This window comes from Chlamydotis macqueenii, chromosome 10, assembly GCF_036417535.1.
Source record: "Chlamydotis macqueenii isolate bChlMac1 chromosome 10, bChlMac1.mat, whole genome shotgun sequence".
NCBI classification, from domain to species: Eukaryota; Metazoa; Chordata; class Aves; order Otidiformes; family Otididae; genus Chlamydotis; species Chlamydotis macqueenii.
The window spans coordinates 15244164-15267579 of record NC_141565.1 but is presented as its reverse complement, the minus strand read 5'-3'; the positions used below and the strand labels follow the sequence as shown (position 1 = coordinate 15267579).

Genomic DNA, 23416 nt, shown 5'->3' with positions numbered 1-23416 from the left:
TTTCATGGAATTTACATCTAGTTGACTGCTTCCTGCCTGAGAACAGATCATTTTGCACTCTGACAATATCCTTTCTCTCCGTGCCGATGATTAGCTTGGTGCAGCGCACCGGCGTGCGGGGCTATAACCGTGGACACCTCAAAGCGTAGCAAGGTAGGACAGGAGACCCCGAGAGACCTAGACAAGGTGCAGGACTCCACAGAAGCCCCCCCAAAAAAATCCTCCGCACATGCCTTGTGAAAACGAGCCCGAGTCATCGAGGTTTGATAGTTCCCTCTCCCGTAAGCTCGGTAGGGGATGACTTCGGCAGCAAGTGGCAGCTCTCTGCGTTACCCCAGGTTTGGAGATGCTGACCCACTCCGACTTAAGTACATTACTCATGGAGGGGTGCTGCTGTTCCTCCGAATTATGGTAAATTAATGTTTTAGCGTGGGTCTCAATCAGCAAAGTAATGCTTCCCAAAGAATAAGCCAGGGGAATTTTTATGTTACCTTTTCCCCCTGGAATACCTACTTTGAAAAAGAGAAAAGCACAAACTTGTGCTGTAAAAGAGCTTCTCCTTGGTCTCTGTACAAATCCCTTACTGGTGTGAAAAGCTGCTTCTCTAATACCTGGTGAGTGCCTGCTTTCCTTAGGAGGGAACAGCATCAGTGGGTCATGAGAGCTAGCAAATATGTATCCAGAGTATCTGAATGCAATTATGAGAAGGAACAGGCGGTGTCATCCCTCCTGGCCATCAAACAAGACTCTTTTTTTTTTTTTCCCTTCTTCCTCCTTTTGTTTCTCTTTTCTTTTTTTTTTTTTTTTTTTCCTGTGTGAGAGTATGTGTGTGTGTGTATAAATATATCCCTGGGTAGCAGGCAGAATTCCTTCTCAGCAGACACACTTTCTTTTTTCTTTCTTTTCTTTTTGTTTTCTAAATGTTTGGATTTCCAAAGAGGATTCTTATCAGACTTTACCAAAAAAAAAAAAAAAAAAATTAATTTGACGGAAATACAGATTTTTGCCACTTTGAAAGAAAGAAAGAGTGAATGAATGAATGAACTTGGGTCTGGCAACATTACATGTGTTTGCACTACAATGCATTGCTATCCTATTAGATTATTAGTTTTGTGCTTTAATTGCTTTATTTTTTTTAGATAGTTAGAGATATCATGAGAACGCTGCTGTGTCTTCTGTATTGTCAACTTGCAGATGCTTCATTGCAGGAATGCAGAATTGCAGAATTAAAATGTTAATTCAGTTCTCACATAACTTGCATGAATTTAAAACTAGCCTGTAAATCACTTCTACGTGCTTTAAGAAGCATGGGACTCTAACTTATGAAATACAAATTCATAGGTTTCCGCAGTCATCCAATTCAAATTATTTTTAAATAGTTATAAAGATGCTGTGAAACAATGCTTTGCATTATAAATAGCTGTTCTAAAACTGTATTTTTAAGTTGCCACGCAAGGAATTATGTAAGTGCATACTACAAATTCTTATTCAATTAACTACCAAACATAAGATGAGTTAGATTTCAATTTAGTGCCTAGTGTGTCTGGTGATTTACAGGAGCATTCATAATTGTTTATTACAATTGTAACTCGAGCAGAAAAGAATTTGTTTGCAGCAGGGGGAAAGCCATAAACCACAGGAATAAACAGCCAATTAAATTAGAAGCTATCTTCTAAGGTGGAATAAGATGAAGAAAAAACAAAGGGCTCTTAGCCATCCAGCGGCGGGGCGAGTTCAGCCTGCTGCCGCAGCCGCGGCGCGGAGCAAGGAGGAGGTTTGCAGAGCCCCACAGGCAGGCACACGCGCACGCACATCACTTTTCAGGGGTGGCAATGCCGGAGTGCACGGCGAGGAGGGGACTTGGTAAGTCACCAGCCGGCACTGCCAGCGGCTCGCTCACAAACAGCCTGGCATTTTAAGTCCTGGTACAGGGAGGGTTTTTTCACCTTCCCAGAACACCGGTATTTGCTAGCAAAGCCTCTCGCTCCACACGGATGAACAAAACGAGGTTTCCAGGCACTTCCCCTGGGTATTTCTTTGACGAGTCGCAGCCCAAGCGTGTCCCTTAGCTCCGCGTCGGTGGTGAGAGCAGGAGGGGACCCCACCGCCCCTCCGAGCACGCGGCAGGTTGCGGTGGGCTCACCGTCACCGGACGCTGTGGTGCATTGCCAGTGAGCACCGGGCGGGATGGAAAACTTCTCCCACTTTGCCCAGCCAGGCTGGCAAAGACTCTTCTGGAAATATCTGTAAATGAATAGCTGCCATCAATCATTGTCATTCCTTTATTTCATGTCTCCTGATGAGGTTGACTAGTGTCATTGTTTGTTACTGTCCAAACCACATCTTCATTCTTGTAATGTCAAGCAGATATGACAAGCACACATTTTCCAGATGAGTAAGATACAAAGTCACCTTTTAATTTACAGTTGTTTGGGTTTTTTTGTTTGTTGGTTGTTTTTTTTTAATAAGCAAACGTGTTGTAAAATTTACTGGATGTTCAGTTGCCTTTGGTACTAAAACAAAGTCACTCATTAACGAAAAGAATTAAATCTGGAGTAAGAAATTCTTACAATAAAATGGCTACCTAAAGCCTTTTATAACAAGAATTCTTTTATGGAGCTTGTCCCCCACTATTAACTTCACTGCTTTCAGAGCAAAATCTGCCAAAATTATTGCTGGAGCAAAAGAAATGCAGAGGGCAGGGAAATATATTTTTAAAAAAGAATGAGAGATTTGAATGTTTTGTCTCTTCCTTTTCAAATAACAGTTAGATAGAGAGAAGTGCAGCCCTCAGAGGACCAAATGGTGGGACAGTCCTTTGGTTTTCGTGATTATTGTTGTTGTTTTTAAATCTTTGTGTTCCTGACACTGGCAGATTTTTAAGACTCTGATTTCAAACACTTGCAGGGAGTGTGTGTGTGACAGGGGGCTAGTTAGTGGAGTCAGTATAAAATGCAAACTGGATAAAAATGGGACAAAATAAACCCACCAGTATTTTAAAAAGACTGAAATGTCAGTGACCAAGTGTAATATAAAAGGCCAGAGTCTGCAGTTTTCCAGAAGAAAGGTTTGTGGAGCCTGTGCTGCCAATTTACCTCCGCTGGCAGCCTCCCTTCTGAGACCACCAGCGAACACCTTTCAGCTGCCGTTGTGTGCAGCTTGTCTAAATATGTAAGATAACTTTTGTGGGCCCGCAGCCGCATTTTGGCTGGGGCCTCGAACAAAGAAGCACCGGCGAGCTTGGCACAGCACCTTGGGAAGGGATTGTAAATTACTGGAGCATCATATAACTTTCTTTCTTTGGTTTCTCCTTTCTTTTTAGCTAGAATAACAGAGCAGGGTCAAAAAAGCAGCCGTATTTGGCTGAAACAATTAATTTAAAGCACTTGCAAATAAACTGTACAGTCTGGGTGTGAATATTAGCTGTTCTTGTTTTGCAGTTTGTTTAAAATCTCATTCAAACTGTATGAGCCATTTTGAAAGAGGATAGGTTATATATAAAACTTACTTCATTTGCAGATGTCAGCATTATTTTAAATCTCAGATCGGCTGTCTGGAGCGGAGAAACAATGTATTTAGATCTATCCTTTTCTTTTTTGTATCGCCTAGGAAGTTTAATGCGTTTGGTATAATTTGATTCCTAAATTTCATTTTCAAAAGCAACTCCATTGGAAAAATCAAGATGCAAAAATAAGTTGCAAGTTGCATGGTGTGTTTGTTTTCTAACAATTAATTAAGGGAAGGTAAGTTTAGTGTAGGGTTGTCCTTTTTAACCTGCTCCTGGTTATTCTTAAGAATTTTGAGCATCTAGCCCAGAGCAGATATGCCATTTGAGAGACACATGTGTGTATTACCATTCTCCAGAGACATCTCCAGTTTGCACCATGCCCTGGGTTGGCGATGTGCGCCCACACAGCTCCGCAGCTCAGCCGATGCCAAACGGTTTCCTCGCGCTGGAACGGCAGAGCTGGGCTGCTGCAGGGAGAGCTGCAGCCGGTCACCTTCCTTCCCTTGGCAGAAAACCACATTTTAAACTACTGACCCAGCAGAAGCCATGTGGCTCGTACTTTTTCGGTCACTTGAGCTCCTGCAGTGCCATGCCTGATGCCTCTCTGTTCGGGCAGTTGTTCCGAGATGGGGAGATTTGGGGCAAATGGGCTTTCGAGCAGGCACTCCAGAGGATGCTCAGTAAGGTGTGGCTTCCAAGTGATTAATGAAAGGAAAATTGCCCCTGAGTATGGACAGTTGCGAAGGCCACTTAATCAGCATGTCTGTTCTCACGCTTGGCAGGGAACTGTCTGTGCTCTTGCCTTGGGCAGGGAGAGCTTAAAAAGCCCAGGACAGACCCTCAGCTCCATGGAAGCCAGCGGAGCTTCAGTTGGTTCACACCAGCCGAAGGTCCGCTCTGTGCCCACCTTGTGCAGAGAACATAAAGTGAGGAAAAGCTTATTTGGAGGGAAAAAAATGTTTATTTCAAGCATGCTTTCTAGCACATCTGCTCAAAAAGGTTCGCCAGCTAAAGGGCTAGAGGACTCTTCAAATTTCCAGCTGATTTACTCAGCTCAGAGCCTCGGTGGCTGAGCAGGAGCATTGACAGTGTATCAGGGCTCCTAATTGAAAAGTAATAAAATCTCTGAGCAAAGCTGGCAAATGAAAGCCTCCAGCCAATTTGTCAGCTTGCAGTCAACTCAGAGAAGCTAGGCAGAGAAGCAAGCCATTAAAAATAGTCTGATAATATCTGTTCAAACATTTTGCGGGCACTAGGGCTGGAATTGAAAGCAACATATACAAACTCTTGGGGAGTGAACTCCATCAAATAGATCTTGGCCCAAAGGGACAGAGACGATGGGGCCGAAAGCTATCAAAACGGAGAGGAGCCAGTCCATGCTGTGAGCCCCAGGGCTGGGTGGGCTTCACATCCCGTGCCCCGGGTTGCAGAAGAGGTGCTGTGGAGGCGATGTGCTCCTCAGGGAGGTTGTCCCCGTATCCTGAGCCAGTCCTTACGCTGCCATGTCCCTCGGTACCGACGATGGCTGCTTCTGTCCCCATGCTGAATGCGCAGAGCTGGCAGCGGAGGGGAGATTTGTGACTGGGGGGAGGAGGCAGCAGGACCCAGCACATGGAGCAAAACAGGGTAGCGGACCCTCAAAAATTAAACAGCTGTAGGAAAAAAATCAGTGTTTATTCAGCAGAGTTTTAAAGAGGAAAATTGCCAGCTACTGGTGAATTAAGTATTGCTCACAGCTAATTGAAATGTTACAAGTTTTAATTTCTTTCTGATTTCTTTCCAATGGGTGATAGTATTTATATAGTTTGTATATAGCTGATGACAGACTATACAGAAAATGTAAAGATTGCTTCCAATGATCAGTGATATCTGAGAGCACAGATATGAATGACATAGTTAGGAAGACATGCCATCCTTCACAGCTTAATATTAAATAGTAAAACATGCATAAAAGAACACTGTCTCATTATCATTTACAGCTCCTTTTATTCTTTTAAATTTGTTTTTAATTCTGGATTTTTGTTTTTTTTTTCTGGTAAAGAGGGATTTTGTTTTAAAACAAATACAGTTACCATATACGACTGTTGCGGAAAACTGCATTTTTGTGTCCTTTCAGCCACATTGTTTCGAGGCCACCCAGTTCCCCTAGGAGGCTATAAACAGGGGAAGGATTTAAATCCTATTCTCTTTGTCAAGGATTTGGCAAGAACCCATATAGTAGGAAGCTGAGCACGGACAAAACCGAGTGAAAGGTGTCCTTTAATTCCCCGGCCGCTGGTAGAACAAAGCCTGCTCCCAGCGGGGTCCTGGCTGGCCGCACCCAGGCCGGCTTGGTCGGCTTCATTTCAACTGCTGAATTCGGTGTATTTTTAGTTAACCATGTTGAGATTAATTAATTAGCCCCTAGGAGTTAGTGCCCGTAAACGTCACCCAAAGCAGAGAAGTGTGAATACGTTGAGGCTGTTAATTCACCCAAAAATGGCAGCTTGTAATCCAGACAGGGGAAATGCAGTCCCTCCATCGGGATGACTGGCAGCTCCGGCACACTATCGGGTTCCTGCCTCAGTGACAACAAACTACATGTCAATTCAACTTCTTAGCGATGCTTAAAAGAGCATCTTTTTATTTCGGTGAGGTAGCATTTAAAGTTGTCATTAAGAAAAAAAAAAAAATTGCCATGGGGAGACAAACATTGGCATTTGGATAAAGAACAACGTAACTGGTCCGATACCTAGAAAACCTAGTACATGTAGAGAAAAATGCTACGGCTGTAACTTCATTAGAATGGCAGAATCTATTATAATTAACTGCAACTATCTAAATAGGAGCTAATTTACATGAGCCAAAATTCTGTTAACTCATAGCGTATTGTAAGATACAGAGTAAGTTCTTGGGTTTGTGTTCTGGTTTTAAGTACAGAATAAATGCACTATAATGAGCACTTGACAAGATGTTGGTTCTAAAATCTTTTACCTAAATGCAATAAGAGAGTCTATACCTGATGCAAGTTGACAATGGGAGGTGAGAAGTGTACTGTGTAGCCTGCCAAGAGAAAAGTTAATGGCAATGGAGGGAAGCAGAGATATTCAGCTTTCATGCTTCATACTGTATATTTTTTTCTGTTGTATTTGTCAACTAAAATGTCTTATATCTCTCTAAATGGTGTCTTTCTCTATATGTATAAATGAACAGATGCAGATAGAGCTCAAAAGCATGGCATGGATGAATTTATCTCTTCCAATCCCTGTAACTTTGACCACGCTTCACTCTTTGAGATGGTTCAGCGCCTCACTTTGGACCACAGACTTAATGATTCCTATTCTTGTCTGGCAAGTATATTCTTTGGTCTCTAGTGATATAAACATCAAGCAGCAAAGTCAAAGCTAGTGCGAGTGGGGGCTAATCCCCCTGTTGCTGGAAGATTGACTTCTGTTTACACCAGGTTTGAATCTGGCCCAGAGGTGTTTTCTTTTGAGAGGCTACCTGAGTGAACTGACTGCTGTTCTTCTCCAGTTGCACTGTCTTTATCATTTCTGTTTGCAATGCTTAAAATGTTTCTTCCTGCAAAGACAAACGCCAGTGTGGGGATGTGAAGTAGAGAGCAGTGTTTTGCAGTCTCCCGCACTGCCTTCCAGAGTCTTCTGGATGAAAGAACAGGGGAGAGATGACCGTCTGGTACCACCTCCCATGTCAGTGAAGTCCCACCAGGAGTAACTGTGGCCCAGCTTCGTGTCTCTTTACGAGCAGGCATCCCAAGCAGGTAACAGATGGGACTAGGTGGATAACTGCAGTCATGCTGCAGTCTCTCCATGCTCACGCAGTCGCACACCCATCCTGATTACTCTCGTGAGCACAGGTAGCAGCTCTCAGCCCACTGTGGTGTAATATGGTCTGTAGGACAGTGGCACTGAGATGCCCCAGGACAGGTTGTAGCCTTTGGCTGGGGCGCAGTGCTTGAGGGCTCTTAGGTAGTGTGAGGATTTAAATGAGAAATAACCTTTAACAATACGATTTGAATAATTAATTTTTAATGGTTTTGGTGGGGAGGACAAAGAGGCTTGTAGGTTTTGAGAAAACAACAGGATGAAGGCTTTCTAGAGGGGCCTGAAATGCAGATCCTGTCCTGAACGTGGCATGGGACAGATCCTGACCTGCTGCCCTCCTCATGTTGCATAGAAACATCCACACTGGGTTCTCATCATGGCCTTCTTTGGCAGAAGGACTGTCCCATGCCAATAGCCTTCACCTTTTGCCAGCTGTGCAGTCCCAAGAGCTGGGGCTCTCAAGTGGCTTGCTGTTAAAAGCAGCAACCTGGGAACACAGCGGAGCAGTTGGCAGTAAGGCTGTCGGTCTCAAGTCCCGTCCTCCACATCCCCCTCCACCATGGTGCTTCTCTCACCAGCTCCGCTCCTTGCACCGCATGCAAGGGCTGATCTCTTCAGAAAGGCTAAGATCCAGTAAATGCCATTAGCAGTAGGGAGTTGCCACCTTCCTGATGAGAGGCAGGGCTAGGAGGAACGGTTGTGGACGTCCCCTGAGGTAAGGATGGGGTGGGGGAAGGCTGCAGGGTGCACTTTACCCACAGTTACCCAAGTGGTACAAGTAGGCTTGGTGGGAGCATTGTCAGACCTGCAGTAGATTTCTCACTGGCTCCATCGAGGTCTTTGCTCCAGCAGGCAGTGAATTTGGCATGCAGCTTCTGCTCCTCACGCATGGCTGACCCTAGGAAGACCATCCCCATCCATGCATGTCTGACAGGTTGGCTTGCAGCTGGTTTGTCTCTGCGCAGTTTCGGGCCTGGTGAGAGAGATGTGGCCGTTGAATTAAATTCATGGAGAGGTGCAAGACTATAACTGAAAATTATTAACAATGTTTGTCTTCAAGAAACCCACCAGCCACACTTCTGATTGTTATTGAGATGTTCAGGCCCTTGCTAGAAGCTACTGGAGTGGCGGAGCTCCCCTCAGACCAAGATTTGTGCCTCTTCAGAGCACAGCATCACCAATTAACCATCTTCTTTCAAATCACCCATTGCAGAGTGTTACAAAGAAGAGAATAATGGGCTATATTCACCTATGCTTGGATTTCACATGCTTCTGTACTTATTTTAATATGGTTTTGTCCTGATTATGGTGTAAAAAAACAGACTGATCTCAAAATTTGAGTTCAACTGCAAAGAGCTCCCATTGCTCTTGATATATCTGTGGGATGTTGGTGATACCACTGCGCTGGCTTGCCTGCAGGAGCTGTGAGCCCGTGGTAAGCCTGCTCTGTGTGCCGCTGGGCAATTGTTGTTCTCCCTACAGGACATTCCCATGCAAGAGTTTTGCCTCGTCAGACCTCTTCTTGTTTTCAAACGTGGACATGAAGGTGCCAGGGAAGACTTCCCCAGACACAGTGGCTTACCCTGACACAGAAGATAACTCGGCGTTGCCTCCTTTCCGTGGAACCAGGTTAAACAACACTATTGCGAGCCCACTCGCTGGCTGAGCCAGGCATCCTATGAAAACAAACAGGCTGGCTGACTAATCTGAGCTATGGCAGAAGTGATGTTTGCTGGCAGAGAGCACTGTGCTGGGGAAGGGGAAGAGCGTTGTCTGCATCGCTTGCTGAGGGCTCCTGCCCATCGTCCACAAACTGATAGGACAGTCGCATTCACAGCTCTTCTGGACTTTTGGAAAGAGAATGCAGCTCTTCCAGCTTAATATGGACCCCACACACATGGGTCATCTTTCCTTTTGGCTTGGACATGTACATTATTGCTGAGACTGTCTTTCAACCCTTTCCAAGACTTCCCAACCTATTGCCAGCATCCAGCTCATGCAGCTGAGTCCCTTCATGGGATTCACATAATACAGCACATCATGTACTGAGGAAAGGTGATCTTCCAGAGTGCCCAGCTTAGCTAAAATGATGTGAAGGAGTCAGATTAAAAGGTCCATGAAGCAGGCTACCAAAATGAAATTGTTTTATGTATGGTAGATGAGAAAATTCAGCTACTAAAAAGTGAAAAATTTCCATCAAAACCCTGGTTTTCACAGAAACTGCATTTACCATTAGAAAAATTGCCAGTGAGCAAGCCTTGCTTTACCCAGCTCCAGAGCTCCCTTTGCACTCCCCGCTGGGGCCTGGGACACGAGTCCTCTTCTCAATGCAGTTTGGCTTGTTTACTGTGGTCAGTGGAGCTCCCTGTGCTCTACAGCCTTCCTCTAGTGTCACCTGTTGGTTTCCTCGTGCCATTGAAGATCATCCGGGAGACCAAACTCGGCTACACGTAGCTGTGCTGGGGTGAGGCACCTCTTGTGTCACCCCTGTCAGCTGCGTTTGCCAGACTGGCTGGTTGTCAGCTGGTGGCACCAGGCAAATCTCAATCAAGAGCCAGGATCTGCCTGAAGATGTGGGGGATTTGTCTGAATACCACCTTTCATCAAACTTTAGATTTTTTTTATTCTGGGGCTGTGGGGAGAAGCATTTGCTGCTCCTTTGGAGCCCCATTCAGCAGCAGGATTTTTATTTCATACCTCTGCTGTGCAAAAGGAGACCACCTGGTCCTCCTGGGCTCAGGATCTCTCCACCCACAGTCTGCTTGCCTGTGCTCTCATCAGGTGTTGTGGTGTGAGGCTCATCCCTGAACCTCTCAGTTTCTGCTCAGGCTTTCCCTCAGTGAGCCATGGCAGCGATCTGGAGTGGTTGGTTACCCCCATCCCTTCTGAGGACAGGCAGTTCTCAGAGCCTGGTGCAGGGGAGCAATGCAGGGCAAGCTGGGTCCAGCCTCCAACTTCTGTTACCCCAAACTGTGGGTTTGATACCTGGCTCCAGTTAAATTAGTGCCAGCCTTCCCGTTGGTGTCAGTAGGGACAAGATTTCACCCCACAGGGAGGACTGAGTCCTTTCTATGTATTAGGTGAATATAGCAATTTCAGCTGCTTTTCTACCCCAGTAACCAAATGCACACATCTTTCTATCACAGAACAGTCCCAGTATTTCTATATTTTCACCATGCCTGATTGTCAAAACTTGTGTGAAGAGAGGCAAGGTAAAGAGACAGTCCAAGGATGTAACAGGCAACCTAAAGAAATCCAGGATCAAGCATAATACTAGCAACCCAAAAGCAAACAAAAATACCGTTAAAAGCGGTGAAGGCAAATATACCCCCCCCTGAAAAATAGCCTTCCAGGGTGCCGTCCCATCTGCATTGTTCTGTGGCTTCATTTTGAAATGTGCACTTCTAGTGATCCCAGCACTGTAGCTTCTCCCTATATCTATCATTTTCCCCTCATTATTTTAATTCTTTTCTCAATCTGTTTTGGAGTTGGCCCAATAAGGATGAGCAAATCCTTCTCTATGTCTTTGAGCTCTTAATTGATATTTCTTCAACTCTTTTCAAAGCAGCTATTTTGGCATCTAGAAAAGATTTGGTGTCATCTGAGTGGTAGAAAATATATTTTAATCTTTCACAGCAGTGTTGTTTCTAAGATGTAGCATTTGGGGTAACAGATGGGGTGGCAAAGAAGTTGCCTATAGGGGCAGTGCTCTGCCTCAACTACTCTCCCGCCCGCTGCAGGAACTTTTCAATTAAACGATGAAAGATTTTGCAGCTTGATGCATTCCAGAGCTGCGTCTTAGCAATTGTTTAGCACCCAAATTTCCATGTAAATATTGACGGTTTTGCAGCATTTTGAAAAGCAATCTACAAGAATATTCTTGTTCTCACTAGCGCCCTTCCCGAAGGCAGAGGCGCACTCTGTTTCTGCTGTCCCGGGATGTTCACCAGAGCCATCCCCTCGCGGGGAAGGGCATCCTCCTCAGGAGCATGGACGTTGCACCACAAGCCGTATGTCACCAAGCCCTTAGGACCGACAGACAGAGATAGTCTGAGGTTTCTGGACGTGTAAAGAGACCCTGCTCACAAGCAGAGCTTCCCTTTGCTTCGATGCCGAGGAGGTGGGCAATGGCAGAGCGCATCGCCAGCGATACACAATAAGGACAATGGGAGACATCCCTTTCTGATACTGCGGAGCTGCCTTCCTCCATGTGCAGGACCTTCCTACCTGCCAGATGCAAGAGGAGTCATTATTCAGTGTAATCCTCTATACTCTCCCCCAGAGCAGTCTTCCTGGGGAGTGTGCCTAGCTGAATGTACAATCCCATCCCTGAAACGAGTTTACTGTTTTACGCTGTTTAAATAACCAAACCTTTGTCATCTCTTAAAGGTGTAAGTCTTTTTTTTTTCTTTTTTTTTCTTTTTTTTTCTTTTTTTTCTTTTTTTTCTTTTTTTTTCTTTTTTTTTCTTTTTTTTTCTTTTTTTTTTCTTTTTTTCTTTTTTTTTCTTTTTTTTTCTTTTTTTTTGCTAGGCTCTGACATGAACTGGCCTAACTGTTCAGCATTTTAAATGACATTTCCCTTTAATAGTAGCATAATATGTTTTTATTAACAGTTGCACTGAATATCTGCTGTGTTTGGGTGATGATATGCAGACTGTGTTGTTTAAGAGTGACCTCTCTCCTTTTTCCTTCACGTAGCCTTAGCTTTGTTTTTCTTTTATTAGAACAGTTGACAACTACACCTCCGAATCTGATAGCCTTTGCATTTAATAACTTATATTTAAAATCAAGTCTCTTTATTTCTAAACAGGGCTGGTTTAGTCCTGGCCAGGTCTTTGTGCTAGATGAGTATTGTGCACGTAATGGAGTGAGAGGCTGTCACAGACATCTCTGCTACCTCAGAGATTTGCTAGAGCGCGCAGAAAACGGAGCTATGATTGACCCCACCTTACTTCACTACAGCTTTGCCTTTTGCGCATCACATGTTCATGGCAACAGGTAAGGAATTCTTCTCGGCTAGCGGCTCCCTGCCAGCAAGGGATGACTTTGTCAAATATAGGTTTCCTTGGATAATGCACAACAGTCCCCAATTTGTTTTCACAGCGGATGTTTGGCAGCAGCGCTTCTAGTGGCATAGTCGGTTTGTTTGTTTGTTTCGTTGCTTGTTTAATGTAAGCAATAAAAATGCACGTAGAGGATCCAGGAATCGGGGTTTTTAACTTTCTTACCCAAGCACCTGCTAGATGCAGTTCTGGACAAGATAGAGCTGAAGTACACGTGGCTGTCACGGGTTGAATAAATAGAAGTAACTGATACACTGTGCTGATTTAATTGTTGTGCGAGAGGATCTGACAAGTTGCAGCAGTGAAATTTTCAGCAGTATCAAACTTCAGTGTTCAGAAGGGCTTTAAGCCCTCGGGCACCCGTGTCTCATTTAAAGTCGCATGACGTCAGTTTGGAAATTGCTTAGACATAACTGAAAATTTTCTCTTGCTGCTGTTGCAAAGCAATTTCAATTTCCTAAGGAGCCCATTCCTGTCTCCCAAATGTGGCAAATCCTTGATGGGAGGAAGCAGACCTGTGCTTTCTGCTTTTCTGTTTATTTTGTTGACAGCTGTAGCATCTATTCCAGCTTCTTTTTCTGCCTTTTTTCTGTTAAGTTGCATTATGTACTTTGAGATACCACTCTCTATCCTGCATATGCTGCTGAAGGAAGGAATGTTATAAAATAATTATGTGTTTTCATAAACCCTCTGGTAAATACCATCCCAAATGATGACACACATTGCCCAGGTTTCGCGTTGCAAGGCTGCCGCTTGCTTTTGCCGTTACTTTCATACATCTTGTCATGGAAACCGCGTTTTGCCTTTCTTAGTTTCTTTTTTAGTTCTGACTTTCTTTTGCTCAGTTGTTCCTTCTTTGCCAATTGTTAATTTGATTTCAGTTGTTTGCTTTCAGTTTAGTTTCCTTTTGTTTTATTTTTGAGTTGTTTCATGCTTTCTTCTTGTTTCTTTCACTTTTGCTGCTGGCCTTGCCCCCCGCGTTTCAATCACTCCCCAAAGCCAACACATGGCAGAATTACTTGGTGGGTCACAGCCAAGTGCAGAAGGCGAGGGGGGCAAAGTGTCTCATGCCCCTGCCGCTGAAACGGAGACAAAAAAGGATTCCAAAAAGGAGTCCAAAAAAAGGAAAGATTCCAAATCCCAGCCGAATCCAGAGCCGAAAAGGTAAGCGGAAGCACGCAGTGCACAGAAGTGTGTTGTAGAGGGCAGCGGGCTCCTCCGTCACTGAGCACACTGGGCATTTTGGGTCCCCGCGGCATGCGGAGGCCCACTGTGGCACCGACATTCGGGCCGCGCACTCTCCTGGGAGTTGGATGGCATTTGGGCACTGAAGTCCCGTAGCAGGTCAGGACCTTGAGTTTTTGAGGCATGTGTTTAAGAGATTGCTGACATGACGTGTGGGGGTTGAGACCAGGTAGGGGAAAATGGCTGCCCCCATCACCCCTCCTCCATAGGCAGGGCTTGTCCCGGCAGGAGGATGTTGTGGGGACAGGACCTGGCTCAAAGCCTGTTTGGCTCATAAAGGAGAGGAGGTTGGACGCTGGTTGTGGCTACCCTGTGTACACCTTCACAGGGTCCAGCATAGCCAGAGCTGGTGCCTCCTCTTTGTCGGCCTCAGTGGCAGGAGGTATCTCAGTGCTGGCCGTGTTGAAACCCTGCTGTTCTCTCTCCATGGCACTGGAGAGTTGTGGGCTCAGGAAAATATCTTGCTTTAAAACCCATGCGGTGTGTAGACCCCAGTGCCATGCCAGTTCAGCTGCCCAGGGCTGCGTGTGGCTGCTGTGCCATGCTGGGGGCTGCCAAACAGGCAGCTAGGCCACGGCCCGGCTGCTCGGCTCCTTTGACTAAAATATTCCAAGAAAGGAACAAGGTGTTTTGCTATGATTTAGCTGTCTTTAGCCGACGGTTGACTTCACATCAGAAGGCTGAAGGTTCATATTCCTTCTTGGTTGCTGCCGTCTCTGTGTTGCCTGGGGATTACGGGAGCTGCAAGGCTGCACGTTGCGCTTTCCGACCAAGGGCAGGCTCTGCGTAATGCCCGGGAGCCAGAGCAGTTTGGTACGGAGACTGCCGAGCGCGGTTTTTGGCCTCTGCTATTGAGAGGTCACAAAAATGGACCGCAGGGGGTCTGAGAGAAAATACAACTCTGTATCTTTCATGTCTGCTATCAGAAATCTGAATATCTGAGTGGAAGAGTCACAATTTCTTTTCAGAAAGCTGTTTAGGCCACATGCATGTTGCATGTGCGAGCTGACTGTCAGGTAGTGACGGAAAGCCAATATTTAGCCATGCAGTCCTTACTGGTAATTGCGATGTGTGTTGATCCGGGGTCTCTTTGGCTGCGTCCCTTCCTCCCGCCTGCTGTGACCCACCCTCACTCCTTGCCTTAGGGCTGGCCGTGCTCTCCCTGGGAAACCTGTAGCTCATGACAGAGCTGAAAAACTTTCCCTGTTAAATTTGTAGAGGTGGCAGCATGCCTGCCCCAGGACCCAGCACAGCGTCTGATGAAGCATCTTGGAGCAACTGTGCATCGCGTTGTTATTCATACGCATAGTGGTCTGGGAAAGATTCAAGTTGGAAGGCATTTTTCTGTTTAAGAAAGGCTTCTTTTTCTCTCAAAACTGCCAAAGTGTTGATTTTCTTTACAAAAGGAAGTTCCTTCACTTTTAGACAGTAAAAAAGCCCAAGCCGGTGGTTTAGCTTTCCCCAGAATGAGCTTGGCTGTCAGTCAGGATATGCCACCTAGTAATGAAGGTCGCACAGGGAGATAATTTCATGTGGCTATCAATCTCCTGTATTAGCAGCAGACAGTGATGGAGCTGAGGTGGGCTGTCTGTTTGTATCGTGTTTGTGTAAGGTCAGGCAGCAAGACAACAGTCGCTCGCAGTCAGCGGGGAAGTGCAGGCGGGCTGCGGTGCGGATGCTGAGGACAGCCTGAAGGTCAAGGCTGACAGGATGACAGGCGTCAGCGCGGGGATGATGCCTCCTCACCAGTCCGGCTCCCGCCTCAGCAGCACGACCGCCGCACCACAGCCAGGGCAGGAGCAGGACGCCTGCTGGTGGAAATGCATCTCCAGCTTGGAGCTGATGCCACGGCAGGTGAAATGGTCAAAACGAGATTTTAGGGACATTCTGCAGCCCTGTTGCTTTATACATCAAGATTTGGTCTCCCCTGCTCCTTTGGGCTCAGGTAGCTTGTTCAGACCCCTGAAAGCCTTGACATAATCTCTCCAAATCAAGGCTGTAAATCACTGCTATTTGCATGACAGTCCCCTTAATTTTTCTGTTAATTTCATCCTTTTCCAAGTAAAAATGCAGTTAAATGTAAATCGCTTGTCCCAATTTTCACTTCCTGCAGATACCTGAATATGTAAGGTGCAGGCTGTCAGGAGGGCAGGGAGCAGCAGGGACTCTGAATATCTGGATGGTTTTCTGCAACCCAGGTACTTGTTGTTCACTGAGACTGAGGAGCTTCAGGCTTTGTCACTGTTGTGGTCACTAGTGAGTGGGTAACAGGGTTTTGTCCATCAGGTATCACTGGGTGCCTTTTGTAAAGTCCTGCCATTATGAAAGCTGTTGTGATTTCTGATTTATTTACCTACATATGCATAGCATTACTCAGGTATCTGACAACACGCGCTGTGTATTTATTGATGTCTTTTGCTACCACCACTATAGTATTGAGGCTGTTGCTTTCCTTTATCTATAGTCCTCCAAAAAACTAGTGAAGGCAAGGAGCAGGAATGGTTTTGAGAAGACATCATGATTTTGGGTAAAATTATGACAGGTCTTACATCATCGTCCAGGCCTTTCCCCGCCTTCTGTTTCCGTGTTTGTCACTGCCCTCACCTTGGAGGGCTGTGACAGTACAGCTGGCGTTGTTTGACACGCGGACAAGTGATGTGTTAGAGGAGCCTCAGTGCTTCCCTGTCTGTGCACAGGAGAGGCGTTGCGGAGCAGAAAGTCCAGTTCAGCTTTCCCAGGCCCAAAGTTAGCGCATAAACCTTCAGCAGGGATTCCTGCGTGTTTCAAAGGAGTGGCTTCCAGGAGTGACCTTGGTTTCTCATGTGCCTTTGTTGGATTTAGCCATATGATAACTTTCTTTTTAAATGTTCAAGTTAGCACACAAAAAAAGACTCTTTCTATGCTTGCTAATCCAAACTTTTAAAAATAAGACTAAAATACTGATTGTGTGCATGCCAAGTATTAGAAGACATGGAGCTTACCAAAATCATGATGCTGGACTGAATCCCCTCCAGCCTAATAACAACTGAACATCATTCGCTGCGAGTTGTTTGATGACTATTGAACCAAGGTCCAAGTAGTGATAAATCTCTCTATTAATAAACTTGGTATATTAGTGACTTACCCTTTCCTCTATAAGCTGTATTTTACAGCATCAAACTTATTTTCAAGAGGTATCTCTTTTGTTAGCTAGCATTAGCATTAGCTTTCATTAGTTTTTTACAACTGTAAGCCAGCAGAAATAATGTTGTTGTCATAAACCCTGAGGAACTGAAAAGTCTGCGTAACATATTTGTAATTTTTTCCATTGTATTCTAATTACCTAGCTGGCTGCTCACATAAAGGCAAGATTTCCATACAGCTAGTTGAAAAAACAAACCAGGATCGTTTTAGTCCCTTAAAAGAACTGGTGAATGTATGAACACTTCATCACAGCATCTTCTTATGCTTCCCTAGTACTTTGTGTTTAGTTTCCACGTCTCATTCAGATGCATAGCCCTGGCTGCAGGAGAGCAGGTTAAAATCTGGTGGGGCATAATGCCATAATCTTTCATTAAGAGCCGACTCCGCGTCCCGACCAGCCCCGTGATAAGTCTGCGGTGACACGGCGTGCGTTACGGCTGTCTGTCGGATAGGATCCGGTGTCTGTGCTGAAGGGTGGTGGGTTGCCAGCCACCAGCAGATAACCAGCCCTGCGTGGCCGGCTGACGTGATTCATTACAATGGGTGTAGGATGGCAGTGCTCAGAAACCATCCGGTTCAGCCGCGGTACGTCAGGGGTGTGGATCGCACATGAGAAGCGATGAGCCGTGACTTGGCTCGGTGCTGCGGCGTGGAGGAGAGCCCAAGCAAAATGAAGGCAGGAGTTGGGAAGCTGAAATGGCTCCCATGCTCCACAGCATCTCGAGCGGGCGGCTGGGGCAGCACCCAGGAGAGCGGGCGGAGGGCTGGGCTGAACAAAGGCCTTTCAACCGACATCTCACCCGCAGTGTGAATTCCCAGAAGAAAGGAGAGTCGGGCAAAATCGACGTTTGCTGAATAAGCTTTTTTCAAGGGATCTGAACAGGTGGGCTCTTTCAGGTCAGATTTGCTGAGGGAGGTGTAGGAGGCAGCAGGCAGGCAGCTGTGGTCCTGCCCACATCCCCAGAGCCAGGCCCTGTGCAACCGGTGGGACTTCACGCAGGCAAGTCTTCCTGCGAGGGATCCTTTGAAAGCCGCTCCTGACACATGCCGTCCAAGGCACTAATCATCGATGTTTACTGTATAGCTCATATGTGCTGCACCTGGCAGCCAGCAAGGGAGCTGAAGGCAGCACGTGTTTTATATTTGAGTTGTTACTTAAAAAATCAAATTATTTGCATCAGTTTTTGACATTGTTTTTTTTTCCTTGGCTCTGTATGCCAGGGCTCACAGTGCGTGCAAAGATCTGTTTGCTACGTGTAAGCAATATTTTCCCCAGTAAAAAAAAAAGTGTAGACAAGTTAAACATAAAAGGTGTAAAAGATGATGTCTTTTCATTTCTAAGCCGCCATGGTATTTCATACAGGCTTATGTCAAAGAGATTAACCCACTGGGGCTATACTGTATATTTATAATTGCATACAAATGCGTGCTATTGCTTCATATATTAGTCTTTGTTAAAAAATCATTTTGATATATTTGTTTTAGCAGCATAACTAGCCCTGGGGGCACTGGATATAATTAGAAAAGGGCATGGGGGGAGGCGGGGCTTGTAGAATAAAGCAGTGGCCTTAGGATCACAGGTCCTAATTATAATTTATAATTAACCCTGGAATTTGCACAAATCGTCTAAGCTAAACAAGGACTATCATTTTTGCTGTTTAGATTGTTTAAATGTTGTTGTTTTCACAACTTAAAAACAAGGAGGGAATTAGGAAAGCTGTATTTAAAAGTTTTCTTATGAAATATTTACAGTGGGAATTTACTAGTTTAGAGCCAATGGAGCAAATCTGCAGCAGAAAGAGTGATCTGAAACTTGTTTACTTATAATTAAAATTTTCCTTATTTGTTTTTCTTGCCTTTTTTGCCCTTCTGCTACCCTCTCTGCCGACAAGTTCTGCCATACACCTCAAGTGTCCTTGAGCAGGAGCTATAGAGAATGGGATGAAATTGTGTCTCCACACAGATTGAGATGTTTGTGTTGTTTGTTGACCCAAATTCGTAGACCCAAACCCATTTTTTCCTTTGTGCATCTGAATATACCAGGTACATACAGAACTGTTTTTCACCCTTTTGCTCTCCTCTCATTACCCATCACTGCTGCAGTGTGATGATTGCGTGTAAGAGCATCTGTTTCCTCCAGCTGCGTTTTAGCTGGCCTTGCTGCAGAAATGCTGCTCGGTGGAGGAGTCGGCGCTTCTGCCCGTGAGATGAAATAACAGATATCAAAGTTGAGGTGAAGACCTTTACTGAAAACAAAATTGCCGATAAGAATCAGAACGAGTTGGTGTGACTGGAGCTTCTTCTGCAGATTTTTTTCAGCCCCATCAGCCATGTACTGGAATTGTCTAGAGCACAGACGTGAATCTTAAATTATAACGATGCTAAGCTACATACCCTTTGTGTTCTTGCAAAAGGGAAAATAAATATGTTCCCTCGAAAAGATTACATTTTCAAAGTATATTTGACTTGAATATTTAATTAGGTTTCAAAATTATCGAGCTAATAAATTAAGTGCAAGGCTTTGGGTAGTGTTTTTCCAGTTCTATGTATATCCTGCATTTGTCGCTAATTAATGAGTTCCTAATGCTTCAGCTTCTGGGAAGATGAGCAACAAAGATTAACATAACTAGTAAATCCGAAGATGTGCAGCTGGGTTATAGTATTTGAAATTTGACAAAAACATTGGAAGTATTATTATTTGTGACATGGCTCAAGATGGGGGATTGTGAGGAAAGCAGAGATGACAGAACTGGTGCTAACCACTGTGACAACAACTTGAAAAGCAGCCGACATGACATCTTTCCTATCATGCTGCCGAAAATGTCAACTTTGTGAAGGACAGTGAGAAAATGGTTTGCCGAAAATTTGAAAGGTAGATTCAAGAGATGCTCATCATGTCAGATGCAATATAGTCCACAGCTGGGTGAGAAAGGGAGTCCTTGCTGTGGTGATGGCTCTCGGTTGGCAGGCCCTTCCAGACATCCACGCTGCTCCAAAAATGGCTACAGCTGACCTGTAGATTGTCTCGAGTTTGCAGTGCATGATACGCAAGAGCAACGTGCTGTTTACACCATGCAGTGGGCCCTGTGTGGAGGGAGTGGTGGCTGGACCCACCAAGTTTCATGTCCTCCTGGCTCACAAAAGCCCCAAGAAAGGCAAAGACCAGGAGTTAAGCCTACGTGGTCTATGTGTGCCTCAGAGTTTGTGTTGGCATCTCTCGGGGCGTTGTGACTTGCGAGAGCCATGCTGGCCATAGGTGTCCTCTCTAGAGCCCACCCTTCATCTTCGTGTGGGTCAGTGTTTTCAAAGAGATGCTTCCAGACCTGCTACTGCCCAGCCGAGACACGACTGATGCTGTCATGTCAGCCCGTTTCGGGTGTCCAATGGGAGTCGTTATGTGGTGAGCACTGAATAACTGGTTCTGGCAAAACTGAAGCCCTTTGCATACAGTGAGAAACTGTGATTTGTGTGAAGGGGCTGCGACCCAACTCAGGCTGTCAGATCTCGCCATTAAATCTCTCCAGTTGGGGTTATTGACCCAGCAAAGGGTAACATAACTTTCAGACCATTTCCAGTCCATCAGCAAATCACTGCCAGGGCAGGCGGCTTTTCCTACCTCGTTTGTCAGCACTGATACAATTAACCTAGCGACACTCTGTGAGCTGTTATGGGTATGGGGGGGAACGAATGCCAAAAGTCAAACGAGGGCTTCAACTCTGCCCCTTAATGTACGGCATTTGTCTGCTCTCCTGCTTTGAATTATCTGCTCTTCTGCTTGGGAGCAAACCAGGCGCTGTGAGGTGCAGAGCATCACAAAAGGCATGAACATCTCTGTCTGAATATTAAATATTTTATGGAACTTTGGAATAAAAATATATTAAGCATGTTCAGACATTAATTTTTGCTCAATAACTAATTTGGGGTTTTTTTGTGGCTTGCTCATTTCTTCAAAATAACTAGTCCTAATTAGGTACTAATGAGACCAGATCCATACTTCCAAAACTGTTTATGAAATGTGTTCCCCAGCTGAGACATTTTATCCAAGTTTCAGCCTGAATCTTTTTTCCTTTTTTTTTCCTTAATACACAGCAGAATTTGGCAAATAATCAAGTAAAGATTTCTGATTAAATGCTGTTTAAATTTAAATACATCCCCTGGTATTCAAGTCTTTATCTGTGTCCATGTTACAAGTTTTATTTAATGTATATTTAGCTTTAAAATTTTGCAGTAAATATCATGTAGGGTTTGCTAGTTCCTCTTCTGAAATGTTTAAATTGTTTATTCACCTGTGTTGGAATATCGGAGTTCATATTTATGATATTAAGAGCTTACTAAATGCAGGGTCGAGTAGAAGTGATTGTACAGATTTTATAGCTTTTAATTTTTTATAGGGTTGGGTTTTTTTTTTTTTAAGTTTAGGGCCTTTGATTATTTAAGAGGAAAATAAAGCCAACCAATTAACCCCTGACAGGAGGTTCATTAGAAGCTTTGTAATCCCTTGCCAAGTCTTTTGTATAGCCCAACCAGTCTAGTACTGCGGATTTATGCAGCTTAAGCTGAACACTGGAGGAGGCCTTTAAGTAAGAACATTTGTTCGATTTTAAGACGTCTTACGTTACCTAAAGAGCGCCTGTGCCAGCAGAGTTGCCCAGGAGTACACAAATCCGTAGACTTTACTCGCCGGCAGTGGGGAGCGGTGCCGTTGATTGTCTGCCTGGCCGATTCCTTTGGTGGATGGATTAGACGCGTGCTCTCCTCTCGCCTGGGATTCTGCTGCGCGGCGTGTTTTGCCGTGTGGGTGTAGGGGAGAAGGAGGGGATTGCTGCTTTCGGCTCTCGGATGGGTTGGCATCGGCAGAGGAACGGGGTGGAAGAGGGCAGGGACCACCGCATCATCCAGCCCCGGGAGAGTTTCAGCAAGGTTCGCCTGCACACTGTGCTCTGTGAAGGATGAGAAATCCCCCAAGGCAGCAGGACCTGGGGGTCTCGCAATGTGCTCCTGTGCACTCCTGAAATACAAGGGTGTCGTAAATAGCCCGAGAAAATCTCTGATAAATTGTATCAATGTGTTAATTTTTATAAATGAAATTAAATGCCTGAAAAGACATTGCATTTTCAAATACAAAATGCATGTTGCGCTCTAGGCACATCTTGGCAGAATGTGTTGGAGACGGTTCACTTCAAGAAATCACTATAATGGAGTGATTCAGCTGTTGTGAAGGAGAACAGAATTTTATATTCTGTTTATATATATGCCTGTGGTCAATATTCTTTTATACTGTGAATTGTGTTAAATTAGCAGCTGAATTTTTCTGCAGAAATTAAGTCTCTATTTTGCCAGCAGTGGGCCCAATCCTGCATTGGGAGCTGGCATTGCGCTCCCTGTCATATACCTGTATTTAAAAGGGGATTCTGCTTATTCTGACTTCTCTACCACAGAAAAAAAAAAATGAGGGGGGATATGTTCATATCTGGATTATCACTCTGAGTGAAGATATTTCTTTATTTGTTTATTTTCGATACCTCGGCAGTCGTGCTGCCGTGACCACCCGTGTCTCCTCTGCCCTGGGTCTCATAGGTGACGACGTCCCTTTCCGAAAGGGCAGCGTGCTGTGGGCTGTGGGGATGAGTTACCAGGGTGGTGAGGTAGAGCCTGAGTCATTCCTGGCATTTCTCCTCCAGGCCTGACGGGATAGGAACTGTGACCGTAGACGAGAAAGAGCGTTTCGAAGAGATCAAGGAGCGGCTTCGTTTACTTCTGGAGAATCAGATCACGCATTTTAGGTAAAGGCAGAGAGCCCAGGCTGAGTGCGAGAGGACTGATTTCCTCCCAGCTCCCTCCTATAAGCAGCAAAGCCAAAAGGCAGGTTTTGAATGCATACAGGAATTTTGCGTAAGTGGCACAGACCTACACAGGGCAGTGAAGCTTGCACTGTAGCATGTTTGTAGCTGGAGAGTGATCTTAAGTATATAACATTTAAAGGCTATTTCAAACCATCTTGCTCCCATAGGCGTGGTAATGCTGTGGATTTTTTTCTCAAATTTAACAACAACAAAAAAAATCCTTTATCTTCTTATTTCTCAGTTCCCCTCTGCTCAGTTATTACCCATTTATTTTCCCTTCTCCCTAGTATTCAGACAGACGGGGCTTTCTGCAGGGATGTTACAGTATAGGAAGGATGGGTACTGCCCCCACAAAAAGGGGTGAATTGCCCCTGGTGCACATTTGCAGGCAGACGGGTGATGTGCATTCACACGCAGCATCCCTGCGTGAGCCCCTCGGAGCTGCCACTCACCAGGGACGGTGGCTGGTTCAGCCGGTTACCTACAGCTTGGTGCATCACCTGGAGGTGAATATCCTTTCCAGAGGGGCTTTTTTTTTTTCCCATTTTACAGGGAGATGATATTTAACTCTCTCCTAGGAGATCTAAAAACTCTCCAGGTTACACCCAGATTTAATAAGCTGCTAAAACAATCAGCTTATTACTGCCTTGTATTGTTTTGCTGCCTTGCTGTCCACACCATCAAACCCTTTCAGAAAGTTACCCTCTAGAAAGACTGCTCGTTCCAGGCAGAGGGAGTAGAGAGTTGCTT

At 45.1% G+C, this 23416-nt stretch overlaps 1 protein-coding gene across 10 annotated transcripts in view; it reads left to right on the top strand.

Annotated features, from left to right (window-relative positions):
- CADPS (calcium dependent secretion activator) overlaps positions 1 to 23416 on the top strand; it is a 212558-nt gene that overhangs the window by 117852 nt on the left and 71290 nt on the right. For 8 of the 10 annotated variants that reach the window (XM_086755865.1, XM_086755861.1, XM_086755864.1 and 5 more), the window contains exons 12-14: positions 6701 to 6837; positions 12143 to 12330; positions 22505 to 22606. In XM_086755865.1, coding sequence (XP_086611991.1) covers positions 6701 to 6837; positions 12143 to 12330; positions 22505 to 22606 — 427 coding nt within the window. Of the gene's footprint in view, positions 1 to 6700; positions 6838 to 12142; positions 12331 to 13394; positions 13560 to 22504; positions 22607 to 23416 lie in introns of all 10 variants that reach the window. The other 2 variants (XM_086755867.1, XM_086755866.1) reach the window with 1 other exon arrangement.